This window comes from Tamandua tetradactyla, chromosome 3 (genome assembly GCF_023851605.1).
Source record: "Tamandua tetradactyla isolate mTamTet1 chromosome 3, mTamTet1.pri, whole genome shotgun sequence".
Taxonomy (NCBI): domain Eukaryota; kingdom Metazoa; phylum Chordata; class Mammalia; order Pilosa; family Myrmecophagidae; genus Tamandua; species Tamandua tetradactyla.
In genome coordinates this window covers 154,217,617-154,239,575 of record NC_135329.1, presented here as the reverse complement: position 1 = coordinate 154,239,575, position 21,959 = coordinate 154,217,617, and the positions used below count along the sequence as shown (strand labels likewise).

Genomic DNA, 21,959 nt, shown 5'->3' with positions numbered 1-21,959 from the left:
ACCGCCAAACTGCCTTCCACAGTGGTTGCACCCTTTGACATTCCCACCAACAGTGGATAAGTGTGCCTCTTTCTCCGCATCCTCTCCAGCACTTGTCATTTTCTGTTTTGTTGATAATGGCCATTCTGGTGGGTGTGAGATGATATCTCATTGTGGTTTTGATTTGCATTTCTCTAATGGCCAGGGACATTGAGCATCTCTTCATGTGCCTCTTGGCCATCCGTATTTCCTCTTCTGAGAGGTGTCTGTTCAAGTCTTTTTCCCATTTTGTAATTGGGTTGGCTGTCTTTTTGTTGTTGAGTTGAACAATCTCTTTATAAATTCTGGATACTAGACCTTTATCTGATATATCATTTCCAAATATTGTCTCCCATTGTGAAGGCTGTCTTTCTACTTTCTTGATGAAGTTCTTTGATGCACAAAAGTGTTTAATTTTGAGGAGTGCCCATTTATTTATTTCCTTCTTCAGTGCTCTTGCTTTAGGTTTAAGGTCCATAAAACCGCCTCCAGTTGTAAGATCCATAAGATATCTCCCAAAATTTTCCTCTAACTGTTTTATGGTCTTAGACCTAATGTTTAGATCTTTGATCCATTTTGAGTTAACTTTTGTATAGGGTGTGAGAGATGGGTCTTCTTTCATTCTTTTGCATATGGATATCCAGTTCTCTAGGCACCATTTATTGAAGAGACTGCTCTGTCCCAGGTGAGTTGGCTTGACTACCTTATCAAAGATCAAATGTCCATAGATGAGAGGGTCTATATCTGAGCACTCTATTCGATTCCATTGGTCGATATATCTATCTTTATGCCAATACCATGCTGTTTTGACCACTGTGGCTTCATAATATGCCTTAAAGTCAGGCAGCGCGAGACCTCCAGCTTCGTTTTTTTTCCTCAAGATGTTTTTAGCAATTCGGGGCACCCTGCCCTTCCAGATAAATTTGCTTATTGGTTTTTCTATTTCTGAAAAATAAGTTGTTGGGATTTTGATTGGTATTGCATTGAATCTGTAAATCAATTTAGGTAGGATTGACATCTTAACTATATTTAGTCTTCCAATCCATGAACACGGTATGCCCTTCCATCTATTTAGGTCTTCTGTGATTTCTTTTAGCAGTTTTTTGTAGTTTTCTTTATATAGGTTTTTTGTCTCTTTAGTTAAATTTATTCCTAGGTATTTTATTCTTTTAGTTGCAATTGTAAATGGGATTCGTTTCTTGATTTCCCCCTCAGCTTGTTCATTACTAGTGTATAGAAATGCTACAGATTTTTGAATGTTGATCTTGTAACCTGCTACTTTGCTGTACTCATTTATTAGCTCTAGTAGTTTTGTTGTGGATTTTTCCAGGTTTTCGACGTATAGTATCATATCATCTGCAAACAGTGATAGCTTTACTTCTTCCTTTCCAATTTTGATGCCTTGTATTTCTTTTTCTTGTCTAATTGCTCTGGCTAGAACCTCCAACACAATGTTGAATAATAGTGGTGATAGTGGACATCCTTGTCTTGTTCCTGATTTTAGGGGGAAAGTTTTCAATTTTTCCCCATTGAGGATGATATTAGCTGTGGGTTTTTCATATATTCCCTCTATCATTTTAAGGAAGTTCCCTTGTATTCCTATCTTTTGAAGTGTTTTCAACAGGAAAGGATGTTGAATCTTGTCGAATGCCTTCTCTGCATCAATTGAGATGATCATGTGATTTTTCTGCTTTGATTTGTTGATATGGTGTATTACATTAATTGATTTTCTTATGTTGAACCATCCTTGCATACCTGGGATGAATCTTACTTGGTCATGATGTATAATTCTTTTAATGTGTTGTTGGATACGATTTGCTAGAATTTTATTGAGGATTTTTGCATCTGTATTCATTAGAGAGATTGGTCTGTAGTTTTCTTTTTTTGTAATATCTTTGCCTGGTTTTGGTATGAGGGTGATGTTGGCTTCATAGAATGAATTAGGTAGTTTTCCCTCCACTTCGATTTTTTTGAAGAGTTTGAAGAGAATTGGTACTAATTCTTTCTGGAACGTTTGGTAGAATTCACATGTGAAGCCATCTGGTCCTGGACTTTTCTTTTTAGGAAGCTTTTGAATGACTAATTCAATTTCTTTACTTGTGATTGGTTTGTTGAGGTCATCTATGTCTTCTTGAGTCAAAGTTGGTTGTTCATGTCTTTCCAGGAACCCGTCCATTTCCTCTAAATTGTTGTATTTATTAGCGTAAAGTTGTTCATAGTATCCTGTTATTACCTCCTTTATTTCTGTGAGGTCAGTAGTTATGTCTCCTCTTCCATTTCTGATCTTATTTATTTGCATCCTCTCTCTTCTTCTTTTTGTCAATCTTGCTAAGGGCCCATCAATCTTATTGATTTTCTCATAGAACCAACTTCTGGCCTTATTGATTTTCTCTATTGTTTTCATGTTTTCAATTTCATTTATTTGTGCTCTAATCTTTGTTATTTCTTTCCTTTTGCTTGCTTTGGGGTTAGCTTGCTGTTCTTTCTCCAGTTCTTCCAAATGGATAGTTAATTCCTGAATTTTTGCCTTTTCTTCTTTTCTGATATAGGCATTTAGAGCAATAAATTTCCCTCTTAGCACTGCCTTTGCTGCGTCCCATAAGTTTTGATATGTTGTGTTTTCATTTTCATTCGCCTCGAGGTATTTGCTAATTTCTCTTGCAATTTCTTCTTTGACCCAGTCGTTGTTTAGGAGTGTGTTGTTGAGCCTCCACGTATTTGTGAATTTTCTGGCACTCTGCCTATTATTGATTTCCAACATCATTCCTTTATGGTCCGAGAAAGTGTTGTGTAAGATTTCAATCTTTTTAAATTTGTTGAGACTTGCTTTGTGACCCAGCATATGGTCTATCTTTGAGAATGATCCATGAGCACTTGAGAAAAAGGTGTATCCTGCTGTTGTGGGATGTAATGTCCTATAAATGTCTATTAAGTCTAGTTCATTTATAGTAATATTCAGATTCTCTATTTCTTTGTTGATCCTCTGTCTAGATGTTCTGTCCCTTGATGAGAGTGGTGAGTTGAAGTCTCCAACTATTATGGTATATGAGTCTATTTCCCTTTTCAGTGTTTGCAGTATATTCCTCACGTATTTTGGGGCATTCTGATTCGGTGCGTAAATATTTATGATTGTTATGTCTTCTTGTTTAATTGTTCCTTTTATTAGTATATAGTGTCCTTCTTTGTCTCTTTTAACTGTTTTACATTTGAAGTCTAATTTGTTGGATATTAGTATAGCCACTCCTGCTCTTTTCTGGTTGTTATTTGCATGAAATATCTTTCCCCAACCTTTCACTTTCAACCTATGTTTATCTTTGGGTCTAAGATGTGTTTCCTGTAGACAGCATATCGAAGGATCCTGTTTTTTAATCCATTCTGCCAATCTATGTCTTTTGATTGGGGAATTCAGTCCATTGACATTTAGTGTTATTACTGTTTGGATAATATTTTCCTCTGCCATTTTGCCTTTTGTATTATATATATCATATCTGATTTTCCTTCTTTCTACACTCTTTTCCATATCTCTCTCTTCTGTCTTTTTGTATCTGACTCTAGTGCTCCCTTTAGTATTTCTTGAAGAGCTGGTCTCTTGGTCACAAATTCTTTCAGTGACTTTTTGTCTGAGAATGTTTTAATTTCTCCCTCATTTTTGAAGGATAATTTTGCTGGATATAGGAGTCTTGGTTGGCAGTTTTTCTCTTTTAGTATTTTAAATATATCATCCCACTGTCTTCTAGCTTCCATGGTTTCTGCTGAGAAATCTACACAAAGTCTTATTGGGTTTCCCTTGTATGTAATGGATTGTTTTTCTCTTGCTGCTTTCAAGATCTTCTCTTTCTCTTTGACCTCTGACATTCTAACTAGTAAGTGTCTTGGAGAACGCCTATTTGGGTCTAATCTCTTTGGGGTGCGCTGCACTTCTTGGATCTGTAATTTTAGGTCTTTCATAAGAGTTGGGAAATTTTCAGTGATAATTTCTTCCATTAGTTTTTCTCCTCCTTTTCCCTTCTCTTCTCCTTCTGGGACACCCACAACACGTATATTTGTGCGGTTCATATTGTCCTTGAGTTCCCTGATACCCTGTTCAAATTTTTCCATTCTTTTCCCTATAGTTTCTGTTTCTTTTTGGAATTCAGATGTTCCATCCTCCAAATCACTAATTCTATCTTCTGTCTCTTTAAATCTATCATTGTAGCTATCCATTATTTTTTCTATGTTTGCTACTTTATCCTTCACTTCCATAAGTTCTGCGATTTGTTTTTTCAGTTTTTCTATTTCTTCTTTATGTTCAGCCCATGTCCTCTTCATGTCCTCCCTCAATTTATCGATTTCATTTTTGAAGAGGTTTTCCATTTCTGTTCGTATATTCAGCATTAGTTGTCTCAGCTTTTGTGTCTCATTTGAGCTATTGGTTTGTTCCTTTGACTGAGCCATATTCTCAATCTTTTGAGCGTGGACAGTTATCTTCTGCTGCTGGCGTCTGGGCATTTATTCAGATTTCTCTTGGTGTTGGACCCAGCAAGGTTGTAATATTTTTCTGTGAAATCTCTGGGTTCTGTTTTTCTTATCCTGCCCAGTAGGTGGCGCTCGTGGCACACGTTTGTCTGCGGGTCCCACCAGTAAAAGGTGCTGTGGGACCTTTAACTTTGGAAAACTCTCGCCGTCCTGGGGGTTCGCTAGCCGAAGCGGCTTGAGCCGGCCCGGGGTCCGAACGCAGGGAGGGTGTCCGAACGCAGGGAGGGTTGCTGGTCGCCGCAGCCAGGGAAAGAGCCCGTCCGAATTTCCTAGTCGGCCCTGGGCAACAAGCGTGGCGGGAGGGCGCCAGCGGCAGCGGCCTGCCCGAGAGAGTGCACGTTCCCCGGGAGTCACGGGTTTGGAAGGGGCCTCCCCCACCCATCACCGTTCTCCGCGGCCTGGGGGTTTCCGATCCAATTCTCTCAGTTGGTCCAGGGGCTGCGCGTGGTGTGGGCGCCAGCCGTCTTTGTTTCAGGGGACTGCCTCTCCAATTCTCCCAGCCGGCCCGGGAAGGGGGAAGGGAGTAACTCCGGCCGCTTGCCACCCCGCCCGGTAAGGCCCGCGCGCCTCGGCGATCTCACCCGAGCTGCTTCTCTCAGCCAGCCAGCCGTTCCAGGATGGGGTACGCTGTCTTTTTTATCTCTGTTGTGGCTTTGGGCGCTTTCTATATCGTTTCTACTCCCCTAGTAGGTGTCCTGGAGAAGAAACTAAGATCCGCGCGTCTTACTAAGCCACCATCTTCCAGGAAGTCTAGTCTTTGTGTCTTTTATCCCCCAAAGTCCCATTTAGGTACTTTTTAAAATGCCTATTTCCTTCTTTTGGTCTTTCATAATCTTCTTGATTTCCTATAGTTCATTGAACTTAGGAACATTGTTCAATGTTCAATTAAGTTAACTGGACTTAATTTCCAGTTGTCCAATGTCTGTGCTTCCTCTGTTGTTTATTTTATTCCTTTGAATGGGCCATCTCTTCTGTTTCTTTGTACATCTTGAGATGTTTTATTGAAATCTTGACAATTGATTATTTTGATGTACTGACTTTGGTAGTCAGAATCTCTCTCTTATCTAGAGCTTTAGTGCAGATTGACTGTTTGATCCTCTTCTGTCATGCTTAGACCAGTTTCTGCTGAACCTATAGGCCAGCATGGTGAACAGTGAGGTTCTTCTCAGGTCTCTCTGAGCCTGCGTCTTGGCCTGGGCTGTGTAATACCTTTCAAGAATTCCCCAATACGTGCTATTTCCCTCCAAGGATGGAGTTCTCTCCCCAGGTTTACCCTTCCAGGGCCCTGGGCTCTACTCTTTGTCTTTTTTTACAGTTTTTCCTTCTCGGAAGCTGGGATCAGCTCAGCTGCAGTCCTGCACTCGGACCTTTTCAGCGCTGGATCTCCACTCCCATTTTGTGTGTGTGTGTGTGTGTTGCTCTTGTGTCTCTTGTAACTTCTATTTTGGGGACCCTGGCCCATGCTCTAGTCAGTCTTCCTCAGAGCCATTTAGCCCAATGTACAATGACACAGAATATTTTCATTTAGGTGCCCCTGGATCAGGCCTCAGAGAACGACATGTAAGTGTACACAGACCACCACGCCAATGCCAAGGGTCAGTCAGATCCCAGAGACCCACCTTACATGCACATGGCCACCAAGCTGTTGCAGTGGGTTCTGCCAGTTGCCATGGGGATCCAAGTGGGGGGGAGGAGCTCAGAATGGTGAATTTACTCCTTTGTTCTCCTATGGTTTTTAGGTGATTTCCTCCCGATTCAGTAGTCATTGAGTTGTTCTCCAGTCTCCATTTCTTCTAGTATTTTCAGGTTGATTATGGCTTTTTTTTTTCCTTCTGTTCCTAAGATGGGAAATGCATCAGCATATCTTATTTTGTCATTTTATTGATGCCACCTCTCAGGAGAAATATTTTAAAAGTCAGAAAATCAGGGGTATAAAGAAGATGCATACAAAACCTTCGGTAAATAAAAAAGCATAATTTTATTTATTCACTAATTGTTATGTTGGGCCAAGCCTTTTTCTTTGGTTACACAGCTCTATGTTGGCATTCTGAATTATTGTTCTTCATAAAATATACAAATAATGCCTGTCTAAAACTTCCCACTTTGGATTTTAAAAAATGGATAAACATCTTAAAGCCTTGATGAAGTTGAGTGCTGAATCCTTCTAGATGTTATAGTTTAATCCCCCAGTCATTTCCTGTTTACTCTAACCCTTAACTAATATTAAAACATTTTGAGTTTAGTAGCTGGCTTTTAAGTCTTTCCAAATCATTCGACCTATTTTCTATAGGAACAATTTTCTGTGTTAATTAACATGAATAACTGACATGAACATATTAAGGAATCTAAAAATTCATTATCACAAAATGGGTAGCAGCAGTATATCAGGTGGCTAAGCACGTGAGCATTCAGTAGGCACCAGTGACAGTGTTATACAGAGCAGTGGACAGCACGTGCTTGGGAAGTCAGTAGAGAAGGCTTTATGCTGGTGCCTAGTGATGATTTTTCAGGCCTCTTGAAAATTCCTAGATTTCAGCTCTTCCATGAATGGATGTTTGGTATTATATACCTTACTTGGTATTAGGTATATATGTGCATGCATACAGTGTGTGAAAAATAGAATGACGGATTGATGAAATAATAATATCTATATATTATGTTCACAGATTGCATCCGAGACTTATCAGTCTTTATGGAGGAAGCATGGAAGAAATGAATGACTCTAAAGCAACATGTAATTGCTTATAAATGTACAAATTAGAATTTTAATATGAAAGAGCATGGTCATGGCAAACAGATATCCTAATAGAAAAATCTTATTTTTGAAAAGAAATGAAAATTGCTATTTTTGGTATTACTAAAAATTAGCTTATAGGGCCTAAAAGCTCAAGATGATGAACAGATAGTATACCCAAACAATTCACATTCTGGCTTTTGGAAGGTATTTATTGGAATTGAAAATAAATATTTCATGTACTTAAAACTTAAGCATCCAGTAATTCACATAGATGCATGATCATCGTTTCTTAGTACATTTGCATCGGTTTAGAGGAACTAGCAACACAACAGAAAAAGATATAAAATGTTAATATAGAGAAAAGAAATAAAAGTAGTAATAATAGTAAAAAAAAAAAAAAAAAACTTAAGCATCATGATGATACCAATGTTTAACCTCATTAATTCCAAAGTGAAACAATTTGGTTTCTTTCATTTTTCAGGCTTTGCATCAATTCTGATGTTAAATTTATTATAAATTGTTATGAAGCGAGCACAGATCCCATGAGAATGCTCTGATTTTATTGATGAGGTAACTAATCCAGGAAGGTAAAATTTCAAGGTCACATAGATGTTTAGTAATATAAAGAAAAGTGATTATGGTACTTTTTATAAATATTCTATGAAAATATTTTTATAAATATTCTATGAAAATCGAAAACCCAGTTGAGTTTCTTTCTTCAAATTGGTATTTTTGTTTACTCTTACTTTCAAAGTAGGCACAAACATATCTTTGGAAAGAATCTGACCCTGTAGGTAGCAGCAGTCCCTCTGTACCTAAGAGGAAGGCTGAGGGCATTCATAGCACTTTTTTCAGTGTAACTCAGTAATACCTGAAGCACTGTCATTTCTCAGTAGACAAGAACCAAATTTAAATTTCTTCAGAGATCATCCTTGAAATGGAAATTCTAAATTTAGGCTTGAATTTTCAATCTGTGCTTCCAAACCTTCTCCTGAAAGACCTTCTTGGCTTTTTAATAATGATATAAGCATACAGATAGATCTTTTTCTCCAAGTATGTGTTGCTTAAATGGTTCAATGAACACTGTGTTCAGGAGGCTTTCACGTTCGTTGTGATTGGATTTCACTGCTTATTTGATTCTGCAACTCTCTATGCATTTTTTACTCTCTATGGGCAATCATGGATCAAAGCTCTGAATGGGTAACTCACCTGAATTAGGAAGTCCGAGGAAGGTGGACAGGTGCTGGCAGAGAGATGTTGTCACAACTTTATTAAAGATAGACATAGGACAATCCAGGTGAAATATTTTATAGTTACCAGCATTTAGCTCATATTCATGAAATAAATATTACTAATGATTGTATTTGCAAATGAAAATGCTTAAAGATAAATTATTCAAAATCCAGAAAGAAGCCAGTTCATTATAAAATAAATCTTATATAACAATATCAACAAAACACTTTAAAAAAATATTTCATAAACATACTGTATGGCAATTAATGTCACATTTATAGGCATTGTATACAAACCAAATCAGTATCTTTAGCTTATAGTTAAATTTATGAATTTTCGGTCCCCATTTAAAACAGAGTATTTTTATAGACCTTAGAGTACATATTTAATGCTTATATTGAAGAGTAAAGAGTATCATCCAAATACTTGTGTATGTGCTTAATTTGAGGATAGTTAATATTATATGCAGCATACAACGTGTATGAATTATTCACTACTAATCATTGGTGAGGTACAGTTTTCGTATTTCACTAAATGCCTCAGTGTATTTCTAATATTAGCTAAAGTGCAACATTCACAATCTGCTGTTTCAGAATATAAATTAGAATACTTAAGTACTGTTGTTTACATTTATAAACAAATAAAATGTGACTAAATATGTATGGTTTCTCTGAATTTACTCCTTGGTAGCCTTGATAAAGTTGTGTAATAGCAGGACTATTTTATACCTAAACACACACACATATTTTTTTCAAAACATCATATGTATATATACAGAAAGAAAAAACTCCCTAGCCATATAAACAATTTTTCAGAAGTCTTCTGTTAAGCTCAAACCAGTGTACAAGTTAGGGTTGAAGTTTGCTCATCGAGTCTGTAATATTCATAAACTGCCAAATAAATGGTTGTTGAGTCAAAGGAAATGTGTTACCAATAAAGGTTTTTAAAGAACATATTCCAAACAAGTCTCTGAAAGTGAAGCTGTCATGTTCCCGACTTTTCCAAGCAAGTTCAGGATTCTTTGAGATAAAAGATTATTTTTAGATATACTGATATTACTTTTGCAGTTATTTTCTTTCAAAGAGCAATCATTGCTTGGCATTTGCATTTGCATTAAGATGTAACGTCACAAGGTCGAGCATAAAAGTTAAGTACATGGAAGAAGTCTTGGCTAAATTCAAGTTTTCTTGGTAGAACCTGAGTCTCCTATTCTCTCAATTTCAAAGACGTCTTCAATCATCATTATTGCTTTTACTGTTTACGTAACTCCAGCTGTCTCTTCTGTGTTCGTCTTGCAAGATAGATTTGTATTGCCTTTTAAAGAAGCCAGCCTGAAAAGAATATTGCATAGTCACTAGTGAACAGCTAGTTAACATCAATATTTCTTAAACTGTATCCCGTGTACCACTAATTATGATGGTTATTAACAGATGTTATCAGTACAAATTAGTTTGGGAAATATTTGGTTAAAGATTCTTTTTGGTTACATCAGAGCTTAACTACATATATATCATATTATATATATCATAAATGATCACATATTTTACACACATATTCTTTTGAAATGAGTGCTATGGTTTGGGTGTTTGTTGAAAAGAAATTTTCTTTTAATGAAAAGGCATATTTTTCTACAAAGACACTGGTATTGGATATTAGGAGAACAATGAGAATGAAGCCATAAAATTGCTAAGAAACTTTAAAATGAGCATTAAAAATATTGAACTAATATCTAATAACTTGGCAGATACAAACTGGGCTTCGAAAAGATAATGACATTTTTGGGTGGTTTAATTTTGGTAATAATTAAAGGCTTACCTTCCACATAACATACGAAATCAACAAAAGTACAATAAGTCCAAGTAACAAGCTACTTGAAATAATCAGTATAGTGAAATGACGTTTGGGTCTTTGATGATGGAGTCCTTCTAGTAGAACCTACATAATTTAAAATAAAGAACCTCCAGTTTAGAAATCTGTCTCTATCTGTTTTGAATAGCCTCCACAATCCCCAGTGATATATTTAGAACAGCCTGCTTTATTCCCTTGCTGTCTCTAGCAGAACCATATAAAACACTGGTAATTTACCAAAAATGGATGGAACAGTGTGGTTTTTCTTCCAGTCCATCCTACCCTGTTCCATAGTCACACCCCTACACTGCTGCTTGCGTTGTGCCCTCCTGAAGTGATGGTAAATGTTGCTTCTCAGTGAAGTGTTCAAGGGTCTCTGTGATCTGACTCCACTCTCCTGACTTAGACAACCGGAGGTAATTACAAACAACCTGGCAACATTGTTTCCCTACAATCTTTTTTTTTTTTTTATTTAAATACATGGGCAGGCACCAGGAATCGAACCCTGGTCCTCTGGCATGGCAGGCAAGTGTTCTTGCCTGCTGAGCCACCGTGGCCCACCCATGTTTCCCTACAATCTTATTGTACCAGTTAAAAAGATAATTAGTCTTACATGTGCAACATTCTCATCCTTGTTTAGTTCAATAACTTTGGGATTTGGCTCTGGAAAGGCTGTTGTTCTTATTTCAAACTTGAGCGTTGAAGTCTCATCCTGTTTAAAAAAAAAGATCACCATAGCTTGATTCATAATATTATTTCATGAAGACATGTTAATAGAGATAATTTCTTATGATTTTAATCTAATTCCTAGAAGTTTTTGCAATTTATCTTCCCAGGTTAGTTTACCATTTGTAATGAACTGCAATGCCATGCTTCCTTGGGCTCCAAGAAAGTAAACATAGCTATTTTATTGTACATACCTTTAGATTTAAGCATTATTTGCTGGTTTCAGAAAGAGGTAACAGTTGCTAGTTTACCCCTGTGTTTTTTTCCCTGGGTATCGAATGTTCATCCCCAAACAAGACTTTCTTCACCTTAAACGCTTCCCAAAATCCAACTTGTTTGGGCTTCTTTTTCTTTCTAAATACTGTTATCTATCTTTTCTGATCAAATATAGTCTACCTAATAATATCTCAATGGAAAAGTCTGGTGCAAATAGTTAGAGACTTCAAGTATAAAAATCACAGGATGAGCTCGGTGGGCTTATAACCCAGAATCCATGGAGCTTGGGGATCTGTTTGAACTCCATCGGCTCTGGGGACCATCTGAAAATTTATGCAAAATTGAGATTTTTCCATGTGTGCATTTATCGGGAACGATGAGAATATATTCTTCAGTCAGATTTTTATAGAGGGCTGACTCTTAAAAGGTAAAATACTATTAGAGTCTTTATTTAACACTGTAGCGAGAATGTAGAATTTTAGAGCTGGTGATAACGCACAAAGTTCACCGAGATCTAGAGCAGCTGTCCTCAAATGGGGCAATGCTGTCCCTCAGAGACCATTCAGCATTGTCTGGAGACAGTTCTGACTATCAGGTCTTGGGAGATGGTGCTACTGGCATATAGTGGTTTTGATGAAAACAGATGTTCTAGTTGGATTTTATGAAAGTCTTACATTTATTTACTCCTTAGCTTTATTAAAATATTAGAATTTTAAACTGGTTTGGAAAGATATTTAAGGCTATATGAAATGTTGAGGCGACCAATTTCTTTGATTTCATCAAGGTTCTTAGGCAATCAGGCATGCTTTCTAAAATAAACCTGTTAATTATTCCATAACCTATTTTTATAGTCTGAATTATCTGTTTAGTTACAAAAACCGTGTCACTCAATGTAGACAAATGAAGTGATATATGGATATATAATTGTAGAATCTTACACCAAATTTTACTTTTTTTCTTAATTTGTTAACTGCCTCCATACCATCCTGCCTATGTAGCTGGTGGGATTTTAGATAATATAAACTTACCCACAAAGTTAGCAATATTTTTAGACTTACCATTTCTAAGACAGCTGGCCGGCCTTCCAACTGAATGTGAACACTGGCTTCTTTTCCACTTTCCATTTTTCCAAAATTGCATAAGAAATTTAAACACTGTGGATCAGCTTTTATGCAATACTTAAAAAGAATACAAAAGTACTAGATTAAAACCTAACATTTTTTAAAAAGCTGGATAAAATATTCATATGGAATTAAAGATCTGCTTCACTTGATGGCATTTAAAAGTTATTTCTTTTTGTTTGTTTCTATAAACAAAACACAAATGTTTGTTTTGTAAATTTCAACAGAAACAACTTTTTCAAACTAGAACACATATTCTCATTATTCTTGTGAACGTAATCTTCTGAGACAGAATGAAAAGACTCCTAATTACAGTCTTGCTGAATTACATGTTCTATGTTTGTTGTAAAATCTGAGATTGCTTCCCCAGTTTATTTTCATAAATTCACGGAGATGAAAAGAATGAAAAATAAATCTCATGCCACTAAGGGTATCTAGGGGAAGAGAACATCTTTGTGTCTTGAAGTATCTGAGAACTAGAATGGTTGCTATATAATGGGCACTATTTAGATAAATAATGGAACTGTATAATACATATTTAACCCTTGGTCTATACAAGCTTCCAATCATACCTGTTCCTTGTACACAAAAATATTACCCAAATGTGAGTAATCTCTCAACTGACGTAACCTCACCCTTGATTTTAAGTGTTTCTCTTGTCTATGTTGGAAAACAAAAAAATAATTGGGAAGAAGAAAAACTTACCAATAGCCTCTTATCAGTCTTTGACAAGAAATTGAATATGCCTTTCAAGGTCTCCATTGTCCCCCTCTGCTGCTGTAATGCACACTCTCTCTCATAATTTTCAAAATAACATTCCCCAGCAGTAGTCTATGAAGGTAGAAAGCAAGAAAAATCGTATCTTTCAAAGTTGGAAACCACAAGAAAGGCTATATATGGTTTTAAAATCTAATTGTTTGGGCAGGCAATGGGAGCTCAGAGGCAGAGTTCTCGCCACCCAGGTTTGATTCCTGGTGCCTGTCCATGCAAAAAAAAAAAAAAAGGCTGATTGTTTCTTTTCTAAAGTATGTCAGGTACTCCTGAAACTGAAAATATTTTTTCCCAGAGGTTTAAGAGATTAAACCTCTGTGGGGAAACCATAAACAAGCCAACAACAGCAAAATTATGGAGGGTTGGATATAAATCCTAAACTGATAAAATGGACTTAACCTTTTAGAAATCAAGGTAATGTAAAAAAAAAAAAAAAAAGTAAAGACATTTTAGCATGAAACTAAACACTTCTTACATATTAGGCATAGAACAATGTTTTATAAGAGTATGTCATATCATCCAAATCTGGAATTCAAGTGAGATTTTTAAAAATTGACCTCAAGTCTACTTAGTAGGGTTTTTTTTAATTGCTTGTCTTGAAACTGGGAAAGTTAAAACAAATTCTGATAGAATCATCCTAAGAACAGACCATCTTATGGAGTGATTTGAATAATACAATCTTAAAAATGGTTGAAGTCCTAATCTTTCAACAGCGTCCTCAAGCTTTATGGAGAACTCTACCAATGAAATTACTTCCAGAAGTTCAGATCCCAAAGTGAAGGTATCCTGTAATAATTATTCAGCAAAGACTGTGGGACACAGGGCTGCTATCTAAGTCAAATGCAGAGATTCACTGTCATCCTAAACTCTAATGCAATGTATAATATTCAAAACATACTTGACACAGGCACAGTGAAGCTGAGAGTAAGACTGACTAAAATCAGTCAAACTTTCTATTAATATAAGTTTTAATAGAAAGCTCCATTTGAGCAATATTATTTTGAATAAAGGGTTTGTTTGTATTTTAGTATTTGTTATAAATATAAAATAAAGGTCAGGGTAAAAGAAATATATTTATACCTGGACATCCAAAATGTTGAACAGTTTATCGGTTTTGGGTGTAAAAGAATTTGGTATTATTATTTCCGCACTAACATTTGGAGCCATGCTATGGCCAGCGTTCATTACCTGAAAAGAATGAACAACTTTAAAACAGTTTTTAAATACCTTCTATAAATGTAAGCACAGATTTCAGTGAGCTTTTATGTGAACCCAGAGGTAGTGGCAGAGGTTTGTAGCTGGAACAGAGGCAGACAGAATAGCCAGTCAGAGCTTAGCATTTGCTAATAATTTCAAGCTCCAGTCATTATTCCCCACCCTCTCTTTTTTGTATTGATTAGGCCATCGTGCCCAGATTGATGACTTTTATCGCAGAAATTGTCTTAAGGGAAGAGGCATCAGTAACAGACATTTTTAAACAATGGTCAATTAATCTTCATAACTACTCTATAAAGAGAGACCAACTTTTACTATTCTCCAGCTAAGGAAAATGTTAACAGATGTTAATCATGTGCCCAAGATGAAAGTTAAAAAGTGACAAATGTTGAGACAAAAGCCCACATATTCTAATTCTAAATTTTATGAATGTCTCAAAAAAAATCACTGTGCTGAAAGGATAGTCGGCAGCAGTAAGTGAATAAAAATGTGTTTCTAAATGAGGTAATTATGATGCACTTTGAAAATCACAAAGGGGCAGATGACTGGGTTTTAAAGAAGATACAACAGTTCTAATATTGCTTTTCAAAAATTTCATAAGGAATGATATTTCATTATTGTTACATTTAGGGATTGCAAAGACATTCCTACTGGCCAAAACGACATCTCCTAAAAGCTTAACTATAAAGCCAGGAAGAATCAGAAAACAGATATGCCTAATACCCAAACGAGGGAAAGATTCTGCAAGTACCTTTTGAATGCACATGGCATAGATGAAGAAAGGAAGTGTGACCCTGGGTTTATGGGCAGGTAGAATTGCAAGGCCATGGAAGTACCAGGCAGTTGCAAAAGAAAGCGTCAGTACCCGACAGTGCCCACCCCAATGCCCGGGTATCTCTCTCCCAAGGTCAGTGATCGTTAAGCCTGCCTGCTGACCTAATTACATTTAGGCCTCTGAAAATCTTCATCCTTGGACAGACTCATCAAGCCTAGAGACTGCAAATATCTACAGTCCCAGACACTCCATTATAAATTAATTATAAAACACTAGCTAGCTATTAATTATAAATTAATAAATAGGCCTCTGGAGTCCAGCTTAGTTTCTGCTGGAGTTTGTCAGAGCACAAACTGGTACTGGGTTCTAACAAGAGCACTTATTTGGATCTTCAGAGTAGAGGGCTAAATTATTACATGTGTACACTGGGGTAACAAAAACTTGAGTATACATAGAATCAGCAGGATTCCAAGGTCACTCTTCTTCTGTAAGTCTGGGCAAGGCCCAGCAACGTGCATTATGGATAAGCAGCTCAAGTGATTCTGATATGCATGCTGAAAAGCAGTGCCTTACAAAATCACATGTCCATTATCTAGGCTCACTTGCATCTGTAGTGTTTAAGAACTGGGCACTGTTTTTGGCTCAGAAAACAATTTTATGTGCATTATCTTTACTTATTCCACCTCAAAATCTCACTTTAATGTAACAAAATCCTAAAAAGAATCCTTGGTTTTATATTAGTACATTAATACTTCTAGACAGGGATAAATCATACTGTTTAAATTTATAAAGGATGATTTAATACATGGGAATTCATTTATTACAAGTCATATATCCATAGCCTGAAAGGTTAACCAAAGGGACTTTAAATGAAGAGCAGGAGGTACAAGTTTCCTTTACATGGTAATGGAAGGACTTTTACAAAGCTTTAACCATGAACACATTTTTCACTGGATATGCATGCAAAGCAACCTTTCCTTGACTTTCTTAACTGACCTTTTGTAACCGTTTCTAGTTGACTCAGCTCATCCCATCGTTTTGCATTACCCCTGTTTCTACTTGCTGTTCCCCACCTGTCCTGTAAGTAGGCTTGAGCATGGGTACCAGAGACAAGACCAGTGGGGATAAAGGAGAAGGGCGCCAGAGCAGAAAGGGCAGGAGGCACGAGTGCTGGGGCTGCCCACTCACTGTCAGCCGGCCATCCCCCACCACCGAGGGAGCTGGCTGATTTCCCCTGGAGCCATGCATCAGTAACATTCTTTAAATTTGTTACAACTATGCAAACAAACTTTTCTTACATGGAAAGTGAAGTTAATTTTCTCTGCCAGGCACGTTTCAGGTTCATTTTCCTCGTTTGGACCATAAACAAATGAAGTTGGGTTTACAAACCTGATAGAAAAAAATTCAAATGTAATTTGTTTATTTTATGAATCGATAAAATTATCTGTCAAAGTGTTGGTGGAGTCCTTTGAGAGTTCTAAGGAAAAAAAAAAAAATATATATATATATATATATATATACATATGGAACTACCGGACTTTCCCACCTGGGAAGTCCCGGGTACCCCCTCAACCACTGGGGACTCCCAAGAAAATGGGCCAGGCCCTTGATTTTGAGACTTGCTCTTGGGAAACTTGTTTCTGTTGGAGGCCCTTTCAGCCTCTTTGTGGCCCAGATGTGGCCTCTCTCTAGGCCTAACTCTGCAAGGAAGGTTAACTGCCCTCACGCCCTGCAGTGGGACCTGCCATTCAGGGGTGAAGGTCTCCCTGGCAGTGTGGGGCATGGCTCCCAGAGATGAGTCTGCTCCTGGCACCGTAGGATCGGCAATGCCTTCCGGGCCAAGGGGAGAAAAGAAGGTGTAATAAAATTAGGCATCAGTGGCCAGGGGAGTGCGAATGGAGTGAGAGGCTATTCTAGAGGAGACTCATGCAAGTTTCAGTTAGTGTCGACTGCCATGGTTTGCTAAATCTCCACCAGCATCACTCCTGTTGACCCCTAAGAACATGCAGGGCTCAAACTAACATGCTCTAAAGGTTTCATGCACTAAGTTTGCTTTCCTGGACCCTATCATTCTCGGAGGGTTCCTAGGGTCAGATAAATCCTGAAAGCCAGAAGGACCAGCTTATTCAAGATTATCAGTTAATTACATTGCCCTATCCTTTACTGTCAATATCCTTTCTCAACATGAAAAAGTCATAACGTTCATTACCCAAAGATCCTTACAGATTAGGAGAAGGATCAGAGAAGGAGGAGGAGCTACAACGGAGAGAACAGGATTTCGCAAATGACTATGTCTGCTGAATCACTGTATTAATATCTCTTCTAAGCCTTAAGTGTTTAGGAACAGCTAGAGGGAAAAATCTGAGATGGTGGAATAGTAGTCAATGCTAAACTCTGGGATCTATTCTGTAACTACTTGTTGAAAATTATTGCTTTTGAAAATTATTGCTTTTCTGTATCTTTGCTTTATATATATGTTCTATTTTACAATAAAAATGTTTAAAAATTTTGTTACTTTAAGATAAAGATTATATGATTATTTGTTGAGGTATCTTCCAGTTTGGATTATAGCATATTTCAGAGGAACTGTGGAACACTTTGTGGTTTCATGGTCTGGTGAGAATTTTATCATAAATGTAAGGGGATTAGGTAGTCAGAGGTTCTGACCTGGGTGACAATATCTGTCCTCATGAATACACTTTTCTTGCCTTCCTTAGCTCTGTCTGATTATTCTGCTGACCATTCCTTGTCTTTTATTCCTTAACTGATATGACAAAGACTGGGGTCAATCCTTAGCTTTTCCCTAGGCTCCTATATCCTCCTATACCTCTATCTTAACCATTTTTTAGTTATTTCTTCCCATCCCCCAACTCCTGCTGGCTATTTGTAATTAACCCCAAGTCTGGGAGAACAATTCAAACACTGACACTATAGTTAAATTTTTGTTAGAATACAATATTCTCACCTCTTACCAGTGATTAGACCAATGTCTGCTTAGTAATGAACTTTAAGAAATATTTTTCAAAGGAAATCTCTACGTTTCAGGTTCCTCATATTTGGCAGCTGATAATTGGTAATACCAAATTAGGGACCCACTAAACAGCAAAGAAATTGGAAATTTCAAATATGGTAGATTCAAAACAGTTCAATAGGTGGCAGAGCATTGCTTGTCCAAAATAATATGAAATGTGAGTAACAGAGTAATAAGAGGACACTCTTCATAAGAAACACCCCTAGGGGAAGAGAGAGAACCAGGAACAATGCAATCAACTTCTATTTGCTTACCCACTAACACTCAAGTCCCTAGCTCCTACTTTCCCATGAATGGCTCCCTGTGTCCCTTGTTTGCTTTCTAGCACAAATTTAATACTCAATTTTATCATTTTCAGATACTAATATTTTATTCTTATATAATTATTTATTTTTATATAATTTTCAACCACCATCTTAGTGATTAAAGTTAGTTTACATTTAGAGCAACAACAAATAACCTCATCTATTTGTTTGGTACTTCATATACTTTGTTTTAAAAATGTGTTTTTAAACAAAGTCTAATAGTCTCAACAATTTCCAGTGATATCATTGAAAGTTTTCTTAAAATCCCTTTCATTCCTCCTCCATATATTTTCTTTTTGAATCAGAGGATCCACTTACATAATACCAAAATCATTGGTTGAGAAATTTAGTTATCTCATGGGTACAGAAGCATGAAAAGGGCTACCTTGCAGGCAGCTCTCTTCTAACTCAATCCCCATGCCACCTAGGTAGACATGAGTTCTAGGGGGTGGTGACTTAGCTGACCTCACTCTTCATTGTATTTATACTCATCATGACTATTGAATCTGATTATGGCAACTGAGCTGTCCAGCTCCAGTGCCCCTGGAATGGCACAGTATATAGCTGGAAAGCTGAAGGCAGCTGCAGAGTCTTATTGGGACTCCTCCAACTGGGCAGATGTTCGATGTAGTCTCAGTGAGGATTAAAGGGTGAATTAAAATAATGAACAACTAAGCAAGGGATCGTGGTACTGGGGGGTAACTGTTAAAAGACAGAAACAATACAGCATCTTTTTAAAAATTGTTAAATGGTTTCCCTGGCAACATGGGAGATGATTCCCAGGGATGAATCCAGACCTGGCACCGTGGGATCAACAGTTACATCCTGACCAAAAGGGGGAAAGAAGTTAATTAATAAAGTATTAGTGGCAGAGAGAGTTCAAATAGAGTTGAGAGGTACTCCGAAGATCGCCCTTACACAAGCTTCAGGTAGACTTTACATACCTCTCATAACCTGTAACCCCAACCAGGACCATTCCATCCAATCCTAAAGAACACCTAGGGCAATATATAAGATTCCATGCACTAAAGTAACTTTCCAGAAACCTACAACCTCCAGATGGGTCCCTGGTCCAGATAAGTCCTGACACCTCGCCCAGCCACTCCAGAACATCAGATTGTTCCATCTCCCTACCCCATATTAGTGACAGACCCTTCTAATATCAAAAATTTAGAACTGCCCTAGCCCAAACAACCCCAGTGAGAGGGATGGAAAGATCAAAGGTGATGGTGGAGTTATACACAAAAGACAGGACTTAACAAATGAATAAGAATGCTGAATCATTAAATTGTTATCTCTTTCAGTCTCTAGTATTTTTGAGCAGCTTGAAGTAAAAACCTAAAATTGTGGAACTGTAACCCATGTCAAAGTCTGAAATGTGTTCTACAACTAATTGTGGTGCTGTGCTTTGAAATTTATAGCTTTTTGTATATATGTCATTTGTTCACAAAAAAAGAAGGAAAAAAAAGTTTATTGTGATGATTAAAAAAGTACTTAAGCCCTCTAGCCCCCTTTATTCTGGAGCAGCTAGAAGGAAAAATATGAGAGGATTGTATGGTAGTCCATGACAGACCCTGGGATGTTCTGTAACCACTTGTTGAAGAGTGCTTTGAAAGCTATTGCTTTTTTATTTCTTTGCTTTGCACATGTTATACTTTACAATTTAAAAGGTTAAAAAAACTGTTAAATGCAGTATTGACCAATCATGTAAAAAGCAAACTTTACAAGTTGAACTTAAATTCAGCTCTTTACAAAAGTAAACTTTACAAGAAACCTCAACACCTACTTACCCATGAACAGACAGCATAACCTCATACTTCAGAGGTATTACTAAAGTCACTTTGTTATGCCTTAAATTGTCCATTTCACCTCCATTTTCACTACAGAAGCAAATAGAAAGCACTGTTAGAATTCACCAAGAACAAATCATCTTCAGAGAGAAATAATTACATACCATGCATACCTACTATACTTAGGGGTTTGTTTAACAATACTTTATGGAGAGTAAGGATAAAAGCAATTGTGACAGTAAGAAAACCTATGATAGAGTTGGCAAAAATTTGCTCTCATTATTTTAACATCCATCATTCACTTTTCCATTAGAGTTTTTGTTTTTAAACATATCCTATAATAAAAGTTTTCTCCTATAGATAATTAATGGAACTCAACTACACACTTCCCCTACCGCTCCACAATAAAGATAGGGTGTGTCTTCGATTATAATTTTTTTTTCACAGTGAAGTATACCAGGTGGCATGCACAGTGATGTTGAGGTCCTCTTCTGCTCTGCTGAGTGAGCTTGCATCCAGGAGAAAGCTAATATCTATCTGTAAAACAAAGCAGGGGAAACTTTTTTTCAAAATCAAAAGTGCATTTTTTTCATAACTTGAATGTGTGTTTGTCTTAATAGTTTGTGCTCTGTGAAAAATAGAATTAAAAATGTATCCTAGAGGCACAGGCAATATCTCCCTTGAAAGAAAGGTCCAGGAAGGCTGTTGAGTTTGTGGCAACGTTTAAGTGCAAGCTTTTTGCGAGTAAAATTCAGAAACAAAGCTTCCGCGCTACTGCAAAAACAAGTAGGTCCAGACTGACAAAATTAGAAATGCCTTAACAATTTGAGTGAGGACTCCTGCCAAAAACACCTTTTTGTAGAACAGAGGTAACATGCCTGGCAGATAGAACCACCTGGGGGTTGTGGGGGCTGGGGGGTGTTGGGTAAGGGGGAGCAGAATTCTGAGTGATACAGTCGAACTTCCATCCTGCCATAAACATTTGCAACACCCCCCCTTCTTTTACAGTGAATGTTGCCAAGAAACAAACAAATCTCAAAGATTTCAATCCAGTTGATTTTAGTTTAGGTTTTATTTCATCACTTAACTAAGTAAAAAAAAATTTATATGTATATATATATACACACACACACATATGTATGTATCTATAGACAACATAAAGACAGAGAAAAATGGTAAACATTTTATATTCATCTTATTAAATGAAACTATAAATGCTAAATGCTTACCCTTGATAGATGATCTACATATATGTAACCAACACTGCAGTCAAGTTTTACGATGCCAGAATCGTCTGTTACCTCACAGTTTATTTGTTTCTCTTCCTAAATGGAAAAACGAAATGGTTTGGGTGGGAAGAGCTCAAGTAAGTTGTCGCATATGCTTAAGGATAGTTTTTGAAAAGAAAATCATCCCAGAAGTGTTTACTTTCCTAGAAAACAAATTTCTGTTTACTTTTGGGATAAATATAAATGAATGATTAAATATGTGTGCATATATGTATTATGTATATGCTAATATTAACATAAATTCTCCACAAAATAATTCCTGGATTTATAGCTTTCATCCATGTTTGCATGTTCTCTATTTTATTCAAAGCCCAGTTACTGGTAAAGTCATAAAACAAGCAATCCATAGGCCCATATCTCAATGGCTCT

At 36.9% G+C, this 21,959-nt stretch overlaps 1 protein-coding gene across 2 annotated transcripts in view; it reads right to left on the bottom strand.

Annotated features, from left to right (window-relative positions):
• Positions 1–7,299: 7,299 nt before the first annotated feature.
• ITGA4 (integrin subunit alpha 4) overlaps positions 7,300–21,959 on the bottom strand; it is an 81,249-nt gene continuing 66,589 nt past the window's right edge. Inside the window, exons 19-28 of one of the 2 annotated variants that reach the window (XM_077154360.1) lie at positions 21,531–21,626; positions 20,759–20,838; positions 20,302–20,391; positions 16,474–16,564; positions 14,266–14,373; positions 13,120–13,245; positions 12,352–12,471; positions 10,965–11,063; positions 10,319–10,438; positions 7,305–9,834 (exon numbers count right to left, since the gene is read on the bottom strand). In XM_077154360.1, coding sequence (XP_077010475.1) covers positions 9,736–9,834; positions 10,319–10,438; positions 10,965–11,063; positions 12,352–12,471; positions 13,120–13,245; positions 14,266–14,373; positions 16,474–16,564; positions 20,302–20,391; positions 20,759–20,838; positions 21,531–21,626 — 1,029 coding nt within the window. In that variant the 3' untranslated portion in view covers positions 7,305–9,735. Of the gene's footprint in view, positions 9,835–10,318; positions 10,439–10,964; positions 11,064–12,351; positions 12,472–13,119; positions 13,246–14,265; positions 14,374–16,473; positions 16,565–20,301; positions 20,392–20,758; positions 20,839–21,530; positions 21,627–21,959 lie in introns of both variants that reach the window. The other variant, XM_077154362.1, reaches the window with a different exon arrangement.